Source organism: Lepidochelys olivacea, assembly GCF_965140295.1.
Source record: "Lepidochelys olivacea isolate rLepOli2 genome assembly, chromosome: 3".
Lineage (NCBI taxonomy): Eukaryota > Metazoa > Chordata > Testudines > Cheloniidae > Lepidochelys > Lepidochelys olivacea.
Window position 1 is genome coordinate 63067537 of NC_140413.1, and position 19607 is coordinate 63087143.

General features: G+C 46.1%; 1 protein-coding gene across 7 annotated transcripts in view; it reads left to right on the top strand.

Moving 5' to 3' along the window:
• The first annotated feature begins 8817 nt into the window (after positions 1-8817).
• BCKDHB (branched chain keto acid dehydrogenase E1 subunit beta) overlaps positions 8818-19607 on the top strand; it is a 314907-nt gene continuing 304117 nt past the window's right edge. For 2 of the 7 annotated variants that reach the window (XM_084622418.1, XM_084622420.1), the window contains exons 1-2: positions 8819-9034; positions 14809-14886. In XM_084622418.1, coding sequence (XP_084478544.1) covers positions 8872-9034; positions 14809-14886 — 241 coding nt within the window. In that variant the 5' untranslated portion in view covers positions 8819-8871. Of the gene's footprint in view, positions 9035-14808; positions 14887-19607 lie in introns of all 7 variants that reach the window. The other 5 variants (XM_084622421.1, XM_084622422.1, XM_084622417.1 and 2 more) reach the window with 4 other exon arrangements.

Sequence of the window (19607 nt, forward strand, 5' to 3'; positions counted from 1 at the left end):
ATTGGAGCATAAGCTTTAATGGGTGAATACCCACTTCATCAGATCCATGCCAATACATCTGTTAGTCTATAAGGTGCCACAGGACTCTTTGCCGCTTCACAAAGATTTCTCAGATGTTCACTAATAGCTGACTTGGGAGCACTATCAATGTTGACTTCCTTCTTGCTGAATGAGGAAAATGTCAGAAACGTGCCATATCTGTGTCCAACTTATTTCACCACAGATCAAACTTCAGCTGGAAGGCTCTGATTTTATTAGTCAGGTCTATTAACTTTGAATGAGGTCATTAAGACTATCAAAGATATCGACTAGGTATGCCAAGCAGATAAGCCATTTCTTGTCACTGACTTTTTTGTTCAGGTCTTGTTTCTCTTTTTTGCAGAAAAAACTCTGCCATCTCTTCACAAAGTATAAAAACATGCTTTAATGCATGCCCCCTAGAGAGCCATTGGACTTGAGTGTGGAAAAGCAGAACTTCATATTCACCACCCATTTCATTGCAGAACTCTCAAAAGAGACAACTATTCAGAGCATATGCTTTAGTGAAGTTCACTGCTTGTATAACAACATCCACCACCACAGCATTAAGGCACATTGGGAATGTCTTTACAGCTAGGACTTGACAATGGATTCCACAGTGAGTCACAATCAAATTAGGTGACATGCACATTACCTTCTGCTGAAAGACAGACTGTGCACCTGTCATAAATATATAGAGAAGGGTAGCATAAAATCCCTCCTTGGCAGCTGTACTATATCGCCTTACCTGTAAGGGGTTAAGTAGGTCAAATAAGCTAGTTGGCACCTGACCAGAAGGACCAATGAGGAAAGAAGATACTTTCAGATCTGTGGGGGTGGGGAGGAAGGTTTTGTTTGTGCGCTCTCTCTCTCTGTTGTTCCCTCTCCAGACGGAGAGAGAAGCCAAGCAGGTACATCTCCTGAAAATATGCCTGGAATATTCCATATAAAAATCACAGAAATTGTAATTAAGGCAAGGAAATAAGTTAGGTTATTTTTTGTTTTAGCGTGTGAATTTTCCTATGCTACAGAGGTAGTTTAATTCCCGTTTTTGTAACTGTGAAGCTGAGCCAGAGGGGAATCCTGTGTGTTTTAAATCTTTTTATTTACCCTGTAAAGTTACCTTCCATCCTGCTTTTGCAGGTGTGATTCTTTTACTTTTTCTTTATAAATAAAGTTTTTCTTTTAAGAACCTGAATAATTTTCAGTTCCTGAAGATAAAGGGTCTGGTCTGTGCTCACATTCCTAACCAATTGGTTGGTATATTATTCGCAAGCCTCCCCAGGAAAGTGGGTGAAGGAGCTTGCGGGGATATTTTGGGGGGACAGGGATTCCAAGTGTCCCTTCCCTGAAATTTTGTGTAAATCACTTGGTGGTGGCAGCAATACCATCCAAGGACAAGGAAAGGAATTTGTGCTTGGGGAAGTTTTTAACCTAAGCTGGTAGAATATAAACTTAGGGGGTCTTTCATGCAGGTCCCCATATCTGTACCCCAGAGTTCAGAATGGGTGGGCGGGGATCCCTGACAGCACCCATCATGGCTGGAGCACTGTTGGTACATATACCACAAAGATTTTTCCACTCAATGCCATTGCTTTTGAAAAAGGCATTCATCTTATTGAAAATGTCCTGTGCTGTTGTGGTTGTTTCAAGTTGTTCACAGAATAAGAACTCATCCTTAACATCCCCAGTATTAACATACTATATGAACACTATAAATTGTGCACAGTTAAGCTTCAGAGGGGTAGCCATGTTAGTCTGGATCTGTAAAAGCGGCAAAGAGTACTGTGGCACCTTATAGACTAACAGACGTATCGGAGCATGAGCTTTCGTGGGTGAATACCCACTTCGTCGCATGCATGTAGTGGAAATTTCCAGAGGCAGGTATAAATATGCAAGCAAGAATCAGGCTAGGGATAACGAGGTTTGTTCAATCAGAGAGGATGAGGCCCTCTTCTAGCAGTTGAGGTGTGAACACCAAGGGAGGAGGTTTTTGTAGTTGGCTAGCCATTCACAGTTGAAATCGTGGTGGAAATTCTTCCAGGGTTTACTTGCACACGTACAGACAGATATCATTTTCCTTTCCCAATGCAAACGGATGGACATCATATCAATTGGACTGAAGGTGAAAAATCCATTGCTATCTACATACTACACAGACCACAGGGAGAGATTATGCCATACACTATCAAAGAAACTGAGGAACCACTTGATCAGCATCCCTATATGGCAAACAGGAAAACATCAAAAAGGAGCTCTCCAACCTGGAAACTCTCATAAATAACAAACTTTCCATACAAACGGACTTTACTAAAATAAGACAGGAGATCTACATTACACACTTCACCTCTCTACAAAGGAAAAAGGACTGTAAGCTGTCTAAAATCCTACCTGCCACATGGGGCCACAACAGTGGTACCCCAGCTCACCCAGCAGTATCGTCAATCTATCCAGCTACACACTCAACCCGGCAGAAGTGTCTGTCCTTTCTCGGGGACTCTCTTTCTGCCCTGCCACCCCCACAAACATTATACAGTTCTGCAGTGATCTGGAAGCCTACTTTTGCCATCTCCGACTCCAAGAATACTTTCAAGATAACACTGAACAGCACACTGATACACAAATACCCTCCCACCAACAGCACAAGAAGAAGAACGACCACATGAGGGTTGAAATGACAGTCTGGACCTATACGTAGAATGCTTCTGCTGACGTACACGGGCAGAAATTGTGGAAAAGCAACATCGCTTGCCTCATAACCTCAGTCGTGCAGAACGCAATGCCATCCACAGCCTCAGAAACAACCCTGACATTATAATCAAAGAGGCTGATAAAGGAGGTGCTGTTGTCATCATGAACAGGTCTGACTACCAAAAGGAGGCTGCCAGACACCTCTCCAATACCAAATTCTACAGGCCACTTTCCTCAGATCCCACTGAGGAATACACTAAGAAACTGCACCATCTACTCAGGACACTCCCTACACTAACACCGGAACAAATCAACACACCTTTAGAGCCCCGACCGGGGTTATTCTATCTATTACCCAAGATCCACAAACCCGGAAACTCTGGACGCCCCACCATCTCAGGCATTGATACTCTCACTGAAGGACTGTCCAGATATTTGGACTCTACTCAGACCCTACGCCACCAGCAGTCCCAGCTATCTCCGTGACACCACTGATTTCCTGAGAAAACTACAATGCAATGGTGATCTTCCAGAAAACACCATCCTAGCCACCATGGATGTAGAGGCTCTCTACACAAACATCCCAAACACAGATGGAATACAAGCTTTCAGGAACAGTATCCCTGATGATGCCACAGCACAGCTCGTTGCTGAGCTCTGTAACTTTATCCTCATGCACAATTATTTCAAATTTGGTGACAATATATACCTCCAGACCAGTGGCACCACTATGGGCACCCGCATGGCCCCACAATATGCCAACATTTTTATGGCTGACCTGGAACAACGCTTCCTCAGCTCTCGTCCACTCACGCCCTTTCTCTACCTATGTTACATTGATGACATCTTCATCATCTGGACCCATGGGAAGGAAACCCTGGAAGAATTCCACCATGATTTTAACAGCTTCCACCTCACCATCAGCCTCAGCCTGGACCAATCTACACAGAGGTCCACTTCCTAGACACCACGGTGCAAATAAGTGACGGTCATGTTAACACCACCCTATACCGAAAACCCACCAACCGCTATGTTTACCTTCATGCCTCCAGCTTCCACCCCGGACAAACCACACGATCCATTGTCTACAGCTAAGCGCTGAGGTACAACCGCATTTGCTCCAACCCCTCAGACAGAGGCCAACACCTACAAGATCTTCACCAAGCATTCTCAAGACTACAATACCCATATGAGGACATAAGAAAACAGATCAACAGAGCCAGACGTGTACCCAGAAGCCTCCTGCTGCAAGACAAGCCCAAGACAGAAACCAACAGAACTCCACTGGCCATCACATACAGTCCTCAGCTAAAACCTCTCCAACGCATTATCACTGATCTACAACCCATCCTGGACAACAATCCCTCACTTTCACAGGCCTTGGGAGGCAGGCCAGTCCTCGCCCACAGACAACCTGAAGCATATTCTCACCAGCAACTACATACCGCACCATAGTTCTAACTCATAGTTCTAACTCAGGAACTAATCCATGCAACAAACCTTGATGCCAACTCTGCCCACATATCTACACCAGCGACACCATCACAGGACCTAACCGGATCAGCCACACCATCACTGGTTCATTCACCTGCATGTCCACCAATGTAATATATGCCATCATGTGCCAGCAATGCCCCTCTGCTATGTACATCGGCCAAACTGGACAGTCCTTACATAAAAGGATAAATGGACACAAATCAGATATTAGGAATGGCAATATACAAAAACCTGTCGGAGAACACTTCAACCTCCCTGGACACACAATAGCAGATTTAAAGGTAGCTATCCTGCAGCAAAAAAACTTCAGGACCAGACTTCAGAGAAACTGCTGAGCTTCAGTTCATTTGCAAATTTGACACCATCAGCTCAGGATTAAACAAAGACTGTGAATGGCTAGCCAACTACAAAAGCAGTTTCTCCTCCCTTGGTGTTCACACCTTAACTACTAGAAGAGGGAAGAAATTTCCACTACATGCATCCGCAAAGTGGGTATTCACCTACGAAAGCTCATATCTATAAGGTGCCACAGGACTCTTTGCCGCTTGTCCAGTTAGTAATATCAGTAGTTTCATCAAGCTGCAGGCTGAACATACTGAAAGCAAAATGTTTAATTTCATGCACAATTTGTTCTTTGATATCTTCAGACATCTCACATATCCTGCGTTTCACAGGATCATTTGCCATAGAAAGCATATTAAGGTTTCTGGCATTATCATTGCCGAGCATAAGCGACACAGTATCTTTGCACACTGTCAGAATAAGCTCCTCACCTATTCATAAAATCATAGAATATGAGGGTTGGAAGGGACCTCAGGAGATCACAACCCCCTGCTCAAAGCAGGACCAATCCCCAATTTCCCCCCCAGATCCCTAAATGGCCCCCCTCAAGGACTGAACTCACAACCCTGGGTTTAGCAGGCCAATGCTCAAACCACTGAGCTATCCCTCCCCGTATTGTATGTATCTTCTTGGTATGGATGATTTGTAGCGACATAGCATAAGAAGCCTCCACAGCTGAGGATATTTGCGGTCAGAAACTTCCACCTGCATCAAGCCTGGCTTTCTTTGTTGCGTCTTCTCTGTGTTTTTATCTTTGTGCTCAGAATGTTTAGTTTCAAAATAGCTCTGCAATTTGCATGGTTTCATCGATTCAGAAAACAAAACTTCACCACAAATAACACATAGCCTGTTTTCAATACCAGAGGTAAGATGCCGGTAAAACCGTGTTTAATGTAATTTTTCCTTCCAATCTCAGTGTTTTCATTGGTCTGCGGTTTAATACAGCTCTTCAGATGCTGAATAATCAAGCCCTCTAATGTTGTCTCAGTCCCAGGGCTCGCCTTAGGGAAAATGGCACCTTGGGCCAACTTCTATTTTGGTACCCTTTCTTTGAAGGTGGAGAGGAGCTGAAGACAGAGCAGGGTTGGGAGTGGAGCTGGGCTGGCGGGACTCAAGGCTGAGAGCCCCACGCATGGCCGGGCTCAGGGCTTGTAACCCCCACATAATCACCTTGCGACCCCCCAGTTTGGAAATTGCTGGTTCAAGATTGCAAGCAGGCTGCAAGAAGCTGTCAGCCTAGGCACCAACTTCCTCTCTATCTGGAGGGTGCTCGACTCCCCATGCAGGCCCTTCCCCGCTCTACCCCTTCCTCCAAGCCCCTACCCCGCTAATTAGCACCTGCTAATTTTTTTCCATGGGTGCTCCAGTCCTGGCCAAACTGAGGGGTGCACGGGAGAAGATAGGTATCTTCTATCTTCTGGGACACAGAGTGATGGTATCTTCTGGGACACAGAAGATAGGTATCTTCTATCTCTGGGACACAGAGTGATGGGCTCGGCCCAGGGGCACCATTTCAGATTTTGATATTGAGAGGAAACTTTAACCATAATTCCCAGGGCTACTTAGGCAGCTGAAAACTCTAGGTTTTGTTTTTTTTTTTGGCAGAAAATAATTTAAAAATTAGTTGACAGGAGCACTGCATCTAATTCCTATATAAAGAAAGAAATTTAAATAAATATTAGACCCACTCAGCTCTAAATACTAACATGTTCTGACAAGTCACTTAAGGGACACTGCTTAGGTTTAAAATTGTAATGTATATTCTTACTTTGTTACTAACTCTTCAATAGAATAATTTGAACAATTATAGAAAAATCTATATTAATTTCTATCATTTAGGCTAATTAATTTTTGCAGTTTTCCAAGTTTGGAATAGATCATTTAATGTTTGGAAACATCATACTAGGTAAAAGCCCTGTGAGTTTATACTGCACCTGCCTGGAGGTTAGAGGTTTCAGAGTAACAGCCGTGTTAGTCTGTATTCGCAAAAAGAAAAGGAGTACTTGTGGCACCTTAGAGACTAACCAATTTATTAGAGCATAAGCTTTCGTGAGCTACAGCTCACTTCATCAGATGCATATCGTGGAAACTGCAGCAGACTTTATATATACACAGAGAATATGAACCAATACCTCCTCCCACCCCACTGTCCTGCTGGTAATAGAGGTTAGAGGTGGTACTATACTACAAATAATAGACTAGAAATGGATTTTAAACAGGAGTGAAACTGACACTTTCAAATCACTTTACAGTATTGCCCACCCCAAATGTTCAACAATCAAGAGTCAGGCTCACCAAAAAAATCACAAGATCGTCTTAAAAATCACAAGATTATGTAAAATAGATTTGGTGTTCTTTTTATTTGCCTTTTGCTTTTTGAGCTTTTAGGGTGTACTGGGTCACATTTTGAAGCTTTCTCCACAACCCTGAGGGCTAGAAACGTACTTTTTCTTTAAGAATGAAGGCTGAAATAATCACATATCCACTTGACTGCAGGAGCTGTGGCTTTAAGGAAAACAATAATTATCATGAGACTCATGACAAAATCATGAGAGTTGGCAACACTGCTTCCACTTCTGTTTAAAGGATAGTTACTTTCCAGAAGGCTCTTAAACACAACACTACAGTAATCGAGTTGCAGTTCTCACAGGCGAATATTTAAAACTAAACAGCAGGAAAATTCCTTATTTTAGGATGAGGGAAAAAAATTGAGTCTTCTGAGGTGTATCAAGGCCACTGCAGGGAGGAAAGGAAAATAAACAGGGACAGGAGTTCTGGGCAGCTCTTCCTCTTGAAAGAACATTGGAGGGTCAAATCTTCCAGTCCTTAATAAGATAAAACATATTCCCATCAGTGCCTCCAGTCATAGATATTAACATGTGCTCAATAGCTATAGTTAAATATCAGAGCCATTTTATCCAGGGCTACACATTTTATACACATTGGCTCAGGGACATTGTCTGCATATTCTGATCAGTGCTGAGTACACAGATGGTGCTTAGTGAATGATATAAATCTTGACAATAATCATTGACTTTATGGACTTTACGGATGCAATTTCTGTTCTTTTTCTAGAATTGGCTTGGATACAGTTAAAAGAAAAGGAGTACTAGTGCTACCTTAGAGACTAACCAATTTATTTGAGCATAAGCTTTCATGAGCTACAGCTCACTTCACGAAAGCTTATGCTCAAATAAATTGGTTAGTCTCTAAGGTGCCCCTAGTACTCCTTTTCTTGTTGGATATAGTTGAAACCCTAAGAATTTGAGGGATAAACACAGCTGATATTCAGACAACACTTTCTCATTTTTCCTTTGCTCATACAGAGAACAAAAAAATGACACAAGAAAATGGTTTTCAGTTAAAATGTAAAACTGCACAGCAGCCATTGCTCTAAAACTCAGCACAGGGCAGTTACCCCTCGGGGGCTAAGTGATCTCCTCTCATCTGACTCGGATTCTCTTTCTTCATCCTTCCTGACCATTGTGTTGCTTTTCATGCAGTCAACCATGACAACCTTCCTAACAGCCTGGGACCATTTGCTGGAGTCTCAGAGAAGTGGCCTTCTTGGTTTTGCTCCCATCTGTCAGAATCCTCCTTTTTTTTTTGTCAGCATGCAGCAGAAAGAGAGGCTGGTCCAGCGGATTGGGTGCAAAACTCAGGGGGAAGGAGCCTGCTCCTGGCCCCGCAGCTGCCCTGCTTTGAAGGCTAACTGAAGCATCACAGAGCAGCAACTTGGGCTGGTTGCTTGCCTTGAGTACCTCTGTGCAGCAAGGTGCTGCCTTGCAAAACAGGCCTTTCCCCAGGAGAACAGCACCACAAGCCCAGCAGGTCAATCCCAGGGCTAGCACCCGGGAAGGCACAGGGTTGTGCTTTGACCTAGCTCCTGCCCACCTGGCACAATACTACCTCTCCACGTGACACACAGCCTGCTGCCTCCCCCCCTTTCCTGCGCCCCGCCCCCCCCAGCGTCGCGTCGCGTCGCGTCGCGTCGCGTCTCCTTCCTCGGGGCGGCCCCTCCCCCTACTCTGCGCATTTTCTATCAGCGCAGCCGCGCCCCTAGCAGCCTAGCTCCACCCCTTCACAGCCCCGCGCCTCACACTTTCCTCCTCCACCGTCGCGCTGAGCCTATTCGCAACGACCTTGCTTATACGCGGGCGTAGTAGAGACTACTCGCCCTCCGGCCTTACCCCGCCCACAGCACCGTGGGATCTGATTGGTCCGTTCTACGTTGCCCAGCTAGCCAATAGGAAAGCCGCATTCCTACCCCGCCTCTTTACAACGTGCTGTTGCTGTCACACCTGAGTCCTGACCCTAGGGGAGATGGCGGCGGCCGGGCTCGGGCTGCGGCGGGTGTTGGTGCTCGCCTCCAGACTGGGGCAGCTGCGGGCCGGCATGGGGGGCCGGCTGCTCCCCTTGGCCGCCGGGCCGCGGCGACACGCGGCGCATTTCACGTTCCAGCCTGACGCGGAGCCCAGCGCGCACGGTGAGGGGGGGCCGCGCCGGGCTCAGCCCCCGTTACCCCCTGCAGCCTGCCTGGCCCTGGAGAGGGGCTGCCGGGCTGGCGGAGGGCATCGGGCTCCCGGCGCAGCGCCTGCTGCTCTGGGTCCGCTTGTCCCGAGGGGGCCTAGGCGTTAAGGGGAGCCGCCCTTCCCCGCCCGCCGCGCTGTCAGCGCCCGCTGTGGTTGGGGGCAAGGGCGCTGGATTTCCCAGGCGTGTCCCCTCCCCCCCCAAACAGACACCCCCCGGGGCAGCCGTTAAACGTCCCCTGGCGGCGGCGCAGGCAGCGCGGCGCGGCGCGGGCGTGTTGTTACCCCAGAACCACGAGCCCGCTCCCCTGAGCAACGAGCGCGCTGGCAGCCAGGAGACTTTCCCGACAAACAGTAAAGGCCAGTTCTTGGCCGCCAGCCTTCTGGGGTGGGAGCCTCTGGGGTGGCTGACGCCACCTGGGCAGGCGCTCTCTGCAGTTAGGGTGAAAACGGCCTTTCTGTAAAGGGGGGACTGAGATCCCCCGGTCCATCCCTCCTTTCCAGCCGCTGGGCTCGGTGCGAGCCTTGCGACAAACTTACCCGAGTTGATGACGCTGGAAGAGTAACTCATTCCCCTGAAATGACCGAAAGTTGAAGATGAGTGGTCTGATTTGATTTTTTGGCTAGGATCTGGAGCGAGGCACCAGGTAGAAAAGCAATAACAGCTGATCATTGCCACTTTTGGGTTAAAACTTGTTTTCACTTAGGGTCAGGAAACGTAGATGTGTGACATAATTACATTTTAAGTTCAGAAGCCAATATTGCTGTAAAGAAGGGGGGGAATCACTTAAAAGGTGTAGAGAAGATGTTTCTGTTGTACAGAGTAATGAGAGACTCCAGTGGAGAGGAGCACCATTATCTTTTGTTGGTTCTGCTGTAAATAGGCTTGGCTGAATTTGATTTTTTTTTTCAGTTTTGATTAATTGGGATTTTTATTTTTGCCAATTTTTATTTTTACAGTTATGGGAAGTTAGGGGTTGGCGGTGGGGTTACTGTTGGGGCAGTGCTGACAGTGGGGGCTGTAGGGGGCTTTCTGTGAGGCTGAAGGGCCCAAGACAAGTAGGGGAAAGTAGCAAGGGAGGCAGTGGTCCTGATCTGGTGGAGCAGAGACCCCCAGCTGGGGCTGCAAGGAGAAAGATGAGCCCCTGGCCCGGGGAGGGGGGTGTCTCTGCTGAATGTCTCCTGACAAGGGATTGCTCTCTCCCCCCCCGCTGGTGAGTGAACTGGGCTGCCAAGGGGTGTCTGCGCTGCTGCAGGGCCAATGCCCTGCAGGCACAAGCTGTAGGAGGCTGCATTCAATGCTGAGTGTTCTGATTTTTTTTTTGTTTGTTTTTTGTTGACTTCAGTGTGTCAGCTGAAATTAATATTTATTGACATCTGATGATTTCAATTGGATCCTGTCAAGCCTAGCTATAAAGTAGCCAAGTTCCCATGCACTCTGTGGCAGGCTGGCCCTAAGTTCTGCGACATGTTATAACAAGCTATAAATTCTGTGGCAGATTCAGTTTGCCATTTTCATAGAATTAATGGTGAGAATGCCAAATACAATTATTTTCATGTAATATTCAGTTAATCTTACATTGCCCTCAAATTTCCAATATGCCACAGAATTTTGACACATCACTGCAATTGTAGAAACTTTCAGTGTATGTTGGAGAAGCTGCAGGTTCTGGTATTTGGGCAGGAGACACTTAGCACTTCAGTTCCACGTTGTGGAGTTGCTACCAACAGTGGGAAAAGTTTGCAGACAGCTTAACAGTCAGGGCTCTAGTCAGAAGAGATTGACAGGTTCTCCCCAGGGTGCCACCTGGAATTGGGGTACCACTGAGCCTCCCAACCCACCAGCCTGGGCTCCCTTTTACGCTGTACTGCTGTGACAAGCTGCAAAGCCCTCGGGAGTATAAACCCAAAATTATACTGTCTTGCGTTGAACAGGGAACTGTACAGCGTAAGATCATAAAATTTACCCTCCCTCGCTGTGGAGAGGAATATGCAACAGCCTTTTGTCCTTGAGCTATGATTCCCAAACGCTGGTTTAGATAAAGCAAAAACAAGTTTATTAACTAAAAATTTATCTTCTGAAGTGACTATAAGTGATAGCAAACAGGTCAAAGCAGATTACCTAGCAAATAAACAAAAAACTCAAACTAAACTTAATATACTAAATAGATTGGATATGAAGAGCAGCTTCTTACCCTAAGAGGTGATACAAGCAGGCTGCAGATTCTTAAGGGGCAAGCTCAACTTGCTTACAGCTTGGAATCTCCAGGTGTTCCATTCACAGGCTAAAAATCCCTTTAGCCTGGGTCCAGTGCTTCCCCCAGTTCAGTCTTTGTTCCTCAAGTGTTTCTCGTGTGGGGACCGAAGAACGCCAGATGCATATGGCGGAAATGCTTTGTTTTCAAGCTTGGTTCCCCGGATTGGTCTTGGAAAAATACTGACATCCCAAGATAGAGTCTAGAGACATGTGATCTCATTACATGTCTTTGTAGAGTCATAACAGCCATTATTTGGAAGCTGTCTGATGTGTTCTCAGGAAGGCTCCCCAGGTGGGAGATGAGCTTCTCCTAAGGCCATAAGAACATAAGAGCAGCCATACTTGGTCAGACCAAAGGTCCATCTAGCCCACTATCTGGTCGTCTGATCGTGGCCAATGCCAGGTGCCCCAGAGGGAATGGACAGAACAGATAATCAAGTGATCCATCCCTTGTCACACATTCCCAGCTTCTGGCAAACGGAGGCTATGGGCACCATGTCTGGCCATCCTGGCTAATAGCCATTGTTGGGCCTATCCTCCATGAATTTATCTAGTTCTTTTTTTGGAACCGTGTTCTAGTCTTGGCCTTCACAACATCCTCTGGTAAAGAGTACCACAGACTCACTGTGCCTTGTGTGAAGAAATACTTCCTTTTGTTTGTTTGAAACCTGCTGCCTATTAATTTTATTTGGTGACCCCCTAGTTCTCGTCTTACGAGAAGGAGTAAATAAAGCTTCCTTATTTACTTTCTCCACACAGTCATGATTTTATAGACCTCTATCATATTCCCCCCCCCCCCCGAGTCCCCTCTTTTTCCAAGCTGTAAAGTCCCAGTCTTATTACTCTCTCCTCATACGGAAGCCATTCGATACCCCTAATAATTTTTGTTGCCCTTTTCTCAACCTTTTCCAATTCCAATATATCTTTTTTGAGATACATCCACACGTAGTATTCAAGATATGGGCGTACCATAGTTTTATATAGGGACAATATATTTTCTGTCTTATTATCTATCCCTATCTTAAAAATTCCCAACATTTTGTTAGCTTTTTTGACTGCTGCTGCACATTGAGTGTATGTTCTCAGAGAACCATCCACAGTGACTCCAGGATCTTTCTTGAATATTAACAGCTAATTTAGACCCCATCATTTTATATGTATAGTTGGGATTATGTTTTCCAATGTGTATTACTTTTCATTTATGAACATTGAATTTCATCTGCCATTTTATTGCCCATGCACCCAGTTTTGAGAGGTCCCTTTGTAACTCTTTGCAGTCTGCCTGGGACTTACAAAACTTAAGATAGTTATCATCTGCAAATTTTGCCACCTCACTGTTTACCCCTTTTTCCAGATCTTTATTAATATGTTGAATAGGACTCCAGTACAGACCCCTTGGGGACACCATTATTTACCTCTCTGCATTCTTTAAACTGACCATTTATTACTACCCTTTTCCCCCCAATCTTTAGGAAGGCCTATTGTTTTTTTCCTAATGGCTCATTGCCCTGAATAGGCCCTTCCAAACCCACGTATCTATCATGAAAGCATCTTGTCTAGTGGGCATTCCCCAGGTGTAACTATGTTTTGAAATACAGATTATAGTCAGGTTTCAGAGTAGCAGCCATGTTAGTCTGTATTCGCAAAAAGAAAAGGAGTACTTGTGGCACCTTAGAGACTAACCTATTTATCTAAGCATAAGCTGTCGTGAGCTACAGCTCACTTCATCGGATGCATACTGTGGAAAGTGTAGAAGATCTTTTTGTACACACAAAGCATGAAAAAATACCTCCCCCCACCCCACTCTCCTGCTGGTAATAGCTTATCTAAAGTGATCACTCTCCTTACAATGTTTGATTAAATAAATCTCTGCTCATCACCAGTTCTGGAAAGACTGGGTTGTCATACTGTGAATAACTTAGTATGGGGAGGGGCAAGAGAGTGTCAATTTTTTGTAAATTACAACTATATCATTCCATCTCTGCCTGCTGCTTTGAGCTTCCATGGCATTTTACCCACTCTCTGATCACAAAGTGTATTATGAATGACAACTAACGAATACTGGGGATATATAGGGATCAAAGCAGCCAGCTCTGGGCTGGAATGATACAGTTCTTTAGCCATGTACGGCAACCTATACAGCAATCTGAGAGGAAGTGAAAAGCTCTCTTTACTAAATTTAAGCTGATGGATTGTTTAGAGAGTTAAAACTAACTCAGTTAGTTAGAATTTTTAAAAATATTGAGGTTCCTACTACTACCGTGAATGGCCTGGAACTCCATTTTACTGTCATTCAGAAGACAGGCCCATCTACAGCTGGGCAAAGATTCAGTAATAACTTGGAGGGGGGAAAAAGAAAAGGAGTACTTGTGGCACCTTAGCGACTAACCAATTTATTTGAGCATGAGCTTTCGTGAGCTACCGCTAAAGAATTGCCATCACCAGTTCCTTGTAGGTCTTACTCCTGAGGGAATTTTGTGCTCAAAACTTAAAATTATGCACACTATTTTAAAATATTTTAAAATTCTGCAAATTTTATTTGTCAGTAAATTAAATAAATGTGGCTCCAGCATGGCAGTGGGGAGCATAGGCCACTGGATGCATTGAGGTGGGAGATCACCCTGAAGCTCTCACCTCTCCCAGTACAGGGACTTGGCAGTGAGGCTGCACCTGACCCTGACACAGTGCAAGGGCTGGGCCCGCCTCAGAAGCACCCTGGGGTCCTGCCCCTCTGTGCCAGATGTGGCTGGGCAGGCTCAGCCCAGCAGGATCCTAGTTTTGGGGAGTCCAAGTGTGGGGTGAGAGATTTCTGTGTGGGACATCTGCGTGCAGGCAGCTCAGTGGGAGATTTGGATGCACAGTGGCTCGTTTGGGTGCAGGGACAATGGGACTCTGCAGGGGATCCAGATGATGGTGGATGGGCTCTGTGGGGGGCGAGGGGTGGGTAAGGCTACTTCTGTGCCCTTACAGGAATGTTCTATGTTAATGAGGATCCTGGGTCTAATAGCTGTGGTATCCTGTAGGAAAGAAGGCCGTGGACTGAAATTTGGGCATACTTTGGTAAACTTTAACGGAGTGGGTAACTATCTCAAAATGGTTATTTTTCATAAGGAAACAGTTTTACATAAGCTTATTGTCTTATAACCAGTAGGTGTTAGCCTTTGAAAATGCCTTGCAAAGTTACATCTGTTCTCTTGTACCTGGAGGCTCGAAGGAAGTTACAGCATATGCTGTCATCGTTTTGTAACTTTTGAGAGATCTGAAATACTGGCTATCAGTATTGCAGTTACTGGGATTATCAAGTGTGCCAAACTGTAACTCGTCCATTTAAAGTCTACGCCGCAAAACAATCCTTTTGATCCTCATTAGCATTTTCCTTTTAAGGGCTTCAGTGGCTGCTGGCTCGTTTAAATTATTACTAAGTTTTTTGTTTTTTAAACAGATAAATAGCTAAATAATGTCTCTCTCATGCAGGGCAAACCCAGAAAATGAATCTTTTCCAGTCCATAACTAGTGCCTTGGATAATACCTTGTCCAGAGATCCAACTGCAGGTACACTACAACTGTAATTATGTGTCTCTCTGTACTGTGAAATTAGTCATTTTTAAGATTATCTGAAATGTTTTTAATAAAATGTAGAAATAAACTGAGGTTCCAAATCACTTAGAGAATATGCCTGTAGGATTAAAAATGTATAAACAGTGTACTGAAAGACTATGTACCACATTGGAACTCGGCTGCAGTTCTTTTTCTCCTACAGCAATTGACTGCATTATTAACATCTAATGTGGAGCAGAGAGCTGCATTGCTTAGCTTGCTTAGTATATGAGTAGTGATCCAAATATGTCAGGGGAAATTCAGGTCCTAGCAGATAAACTAGTTAATTCTCATCTTAAAAAAACAAAACTACTTTAAGTTGAAGAGTACACTTTTAGAACACTTCAGATATTAAAGGTTTTTGAGTTTTGTTTTTCCAAAAATGCATTTACTTTTGAATTTTCCTGATTGTAAATGTGCATGTTTGTAGTGATGATCAGAAATACCTCTGAGGTCTGGCTCTGGTTTTTCATTTTGTTGCTCTAAATATTTCTGCACACCTGTAACTTAGAGTGACAAAGTTCCTTCTGTACCTTGGTGGGTCTTGCGCTTATTGGCGGATTTGCTCGCCTTGGAGCTTCACTGCAGCTCTCAGTTTGGCCGTTTTCGTGAACCCACAGTCCAGGTCAACTCCTCCTGTGTCTGACCAGGAGTTGGAAGGTTTGGGGGGAACCCGGGTCCACGCTCTACTCCGGGTTCCAGCCCAAGGCCCTGTGGAATGCAGCTGTCTAGAGTACCTCCTGGGACAGCTGTGCGACAGCTACAACTCCCTGGGCTACTTCCCCATGGCCTCCTCCCAACACCTTCTTTATCCTCACTATAGAACCTTCCTCCTGCTGTCTGATAATGCTTGTACTCCTCAGTCCTCCAACAGTATGCGTTCTCACTCTCAGCTCCTAGTGCCTCTTGCTCCCAGCTCCTTACACGCACACCACAAACTGAAGTGAGCTCCTTTTTTTAAACCCAGGTGCCCTGATTAGCCTGCCTTAATTGATTCTAGCAGCATTTTGATTGGCTGCAGGTGTTCTAATCAGCTTGTCTGTCTTAATTGTCTCCAGAAGTTTCCTGATTGTTCTGGAACCTTCCCTGTTACCTTACCCAGGGAAAAGGGACCTATTTAACCTGGGGCTAATATATCTGACTTCTGTTACCCTCCTGTAGCCATCTGGCCCGACCCTGTCACATATCTTCTCCCCCTGCCCCGCCCAACACTACAGGGTTGGGCAACTTGGGACGTCAGGCAGTGTACTCCTGACAAGCCATCTGGATTGCCATGGTGGCTTCCAGCCTGGTGGTGTATGGTGAATTGGAAAGGGAACCATCTGGTCACCCTTACATTCTTCTCTTTATTTCGCTGCATCCACTGGAGGGGTGCATGGTCAGTCACAAGGGTAAACAGTCATCCCAGAAGGTGGTAATGTAGTGTTTCCATGGCCCATTTCACAGCTAGGCACTCTTTCAACCATGGCATACTTCTGCTCTCTCGGGAGGAGTTTCCTGCTGAGGTAGAGGATTGGGTGTTCTTCATCTCCGACCATATGCGATAGGACAGCTCCCAATCCTACTTCAGATGCATCTGTCTGTAAAATGAATTCTCTGTTGAAGTCTGGGACTATAAGCACAGGGTTACTGCAGAGGGCTGTCTGTAGATCCATGAATGCTTTTTCTGCGGCATCTGTCCACTTCACCATGTTTGGACCCCGGGCTTTTATCAGGTCTGTCAGGGGACTCGCTCTGGTAGCAAAATGGGGAATAAATTGTCAGTAGTACCCCACCACACCCAGGAATGCCCGGACTTGTTTTTTCCGATTTGGCCGGGGCCAATTTTGGATAGCCTCTAGTTTGTTTAGTTGGGGCTTGACCATGCCCCTTCCTACAATGTAGCCAAGGTATTTAGCCTCGGCTAGTCCTATAGCACACTTGGCTGGGTTTGCTGTGAGGCCAGCCTGTCTTAGCGTGTCCAGAACCCCTTCCACCTTTCCTAAGTGGCTTTCCCAGTCAGGGGTGTGAATAATCACATCATCCAGGGCCGCTGCATAACTGGTATGGGGCCGTAGGAGCTTGTCCATAAGACGCTGGAAGGTGGCAGGTGCCCCATGCAGTCCAAAAGGAAGAACAGTATATTGAAACAGACCCTCTGGTGTAGAGAGTGCCGTCTTTTCTTTCGCATCTTTGGCAAGGGGAATCTGCCAGTATCCCTTTTGTTAAATTGAGGGTGGTCAGATCTGGCATTGCTCAGGCAGTCAATTAACTCATTAATATGGGGTTTGCATCGAATTTGGATATCTCATTCAGCCGGCGAAAGTCATTACAAAACCTACTGGTGCGATCGCGTTTGGGCACCAACACAATTGGGCTTGACCACTGACTGTGGGACTTTTCGATGACTGCCAGCTTCAACGTCCTTTTTACCTCTGCCTTGATCTCCTCCCTTTTTGCTGCTGGGACCCAATAGGGCCTTAAAATTACCTTTGCCCCAGGATCTGTGATAATGTGGTGATATGCTTCGGTGGTCCAGCCTGGTTTGGTTGAAAACACGTTCTGGTGTCGGTTAATCATCTCAGTTACCTCCTTCTTCTGGTCTGGTGTCAGATCAGTGGATAATCCTGATCTGCTCCTGCCTGTTATTTCCACGAATCGGGGTCTCTTGGGCCACTAGACACACCTCTCGTTGGTGCCAAGGTTTTAAGAGGTTAATGTGATAAATTTGTTCTTGTTTCCGGCGTCCTGGCTGCCGCACCTTTGTAGGTTACTTCCCCCATGGGTTCAACCACCTCATAGAGCCCCTGCCATTGGGCCAAAAGCTTGCTTTCTGCCGTGGGTACCAACGATCCACTGCTTGGAACTGTCGGACTTTTGCCTGGCGATTTTAATGGGTTCGCTGGGCCTCCTGTGCCTTTCCCAAATGTTCACGTACAATAGGGGTGACCCGTACTATCTGTTCTCGCATCTGCAACACACGGTCAATTATATTTCTCCCCTCTTCCCATATTTCTTTGGCAATATCTAGTATGCCACAGGGGTGGTGACCGTATAATAATTCAAAGGGGGAAAACCCAGTTGAGGCCTGAGGTACCTCCCGGATTGCAAACATAAGGTAGGGTAGTAGAGTATCCCAATCCTTCCCGTCCCGACTTATGACTTTTCTTATTGCCTTGAGGGTTCAGTTAAACCTTTCTTCCAGCCCATCGATCTGTGAATGATACCCTGAGAACTTCAGTCTATGTATATGGAGCATTGTACAGAGATCCTTCATTAGCTTCAACATAAATGGGGTACCTTGGTCTGTTAATATCTCCTTTGGTAGCCCCACTCTGGCAAAGATCCCCACCAACACTTTAGCTATCGTTTTAGAGGTCGTGTTCCGCAGGGGGACAGCTTCTGGGTAGCTAGTAGCATAATCCAGAACAACAAGTATATGCTGGTAGCCCTGGATTGTCTTCTTCAGGGGTCCCACTAGGTCCATGGCTATTCACTCGAAAGGGACCTCTATGATGGGAAGGGGTACTAAAGGTGCCCTCAAGTGGGGATGTGGACTGTGCAGCTGACATTCTGGCCAGAAGAATCATCACAGGACTCATGCTAGGGTCTTCTCTACCCCCAAATGCCCCCCGAAAAGAAGACTATGGGCCAGACTTAATACAGCATTCTGGTGTTTTTGAGGTACTAGGATCTGCTGTACCTTCTGCCCCTGTACTGGTGCAACCTGGTATAAGAGATTCTTCTTCATTATGAAGTAGGGTCCTGGTCCCTGGGTTTTCCCTTCCACGGGGACCCCATCTATTTCTGTCATCTCCTTCCTAATGTTGTCATACCTTGGGTCTTCAGCCTGCTCCCATCCAAAATTTCCTCTCCCGGGGTTAATCTGCTCGAGATCTAGGGGGCCAGTCTCTTTAGTCTCTACTGGTTCAGAGGCATTAGGGTGTGGGTCAGACTTGGGTGCTTCTCCCTCCTGGGTGACCTACTTTTCAGCTGCTCGGGTCCACCTACCTATGAGAGCGACCCTCTGGCTTTGGGCCAGTATTCGGGTTCCCAAGGCCTTAGCTGTCCTTCTTTCCCTTTTCGTGTTTCTACACTGTCTGGGAGTGGAGAACAAATCTGGGGATATTTCAGAGAAGGTTGAGGGTTGACAGTCTACTGTGGATGCCTCACTACTTTCAGGGCTTCCCCCTCTCTCTAATTCCCCTACCGGGAGTAAGTCTCCAAACCCTGGGAAGTCCCTCCCTATGAGCACTGGGTATGGAAGTTTAGGGACTACACCTGCTGCTACCTCAGTAGTGTTCCCCTGAATCTCTCTTTTTACTGGGATGGTGGGGTAATAACCAACTGTCCCATGGACACATGTTATCCCCGTACACTTAGCCCACAGCAGCTGACTGTGCTTCACGAGCTTCCCTGAGACAAGCGTGATAGCACTCCCCGAATCCACCAGTGCTGTGGTCTCTACCTCATTTAGCTGCACTGGTCTGGTGTACATATGTGGGGATAGTGAGACCACACAAGGTGGATTAGGGAGCATGGGTCTACCCAGTTCCCCAGGTTACACTGCATAGGCTCCTCGGCATTGAGACACTATGCAGCTTTGTGTCCCCACTCCCCACAGGCATAACATCTGTATGGAGCCCTATGCATTCCCCAGTCTCTTGGTTTGGGCAGTCTAACATCACAATCCTCTT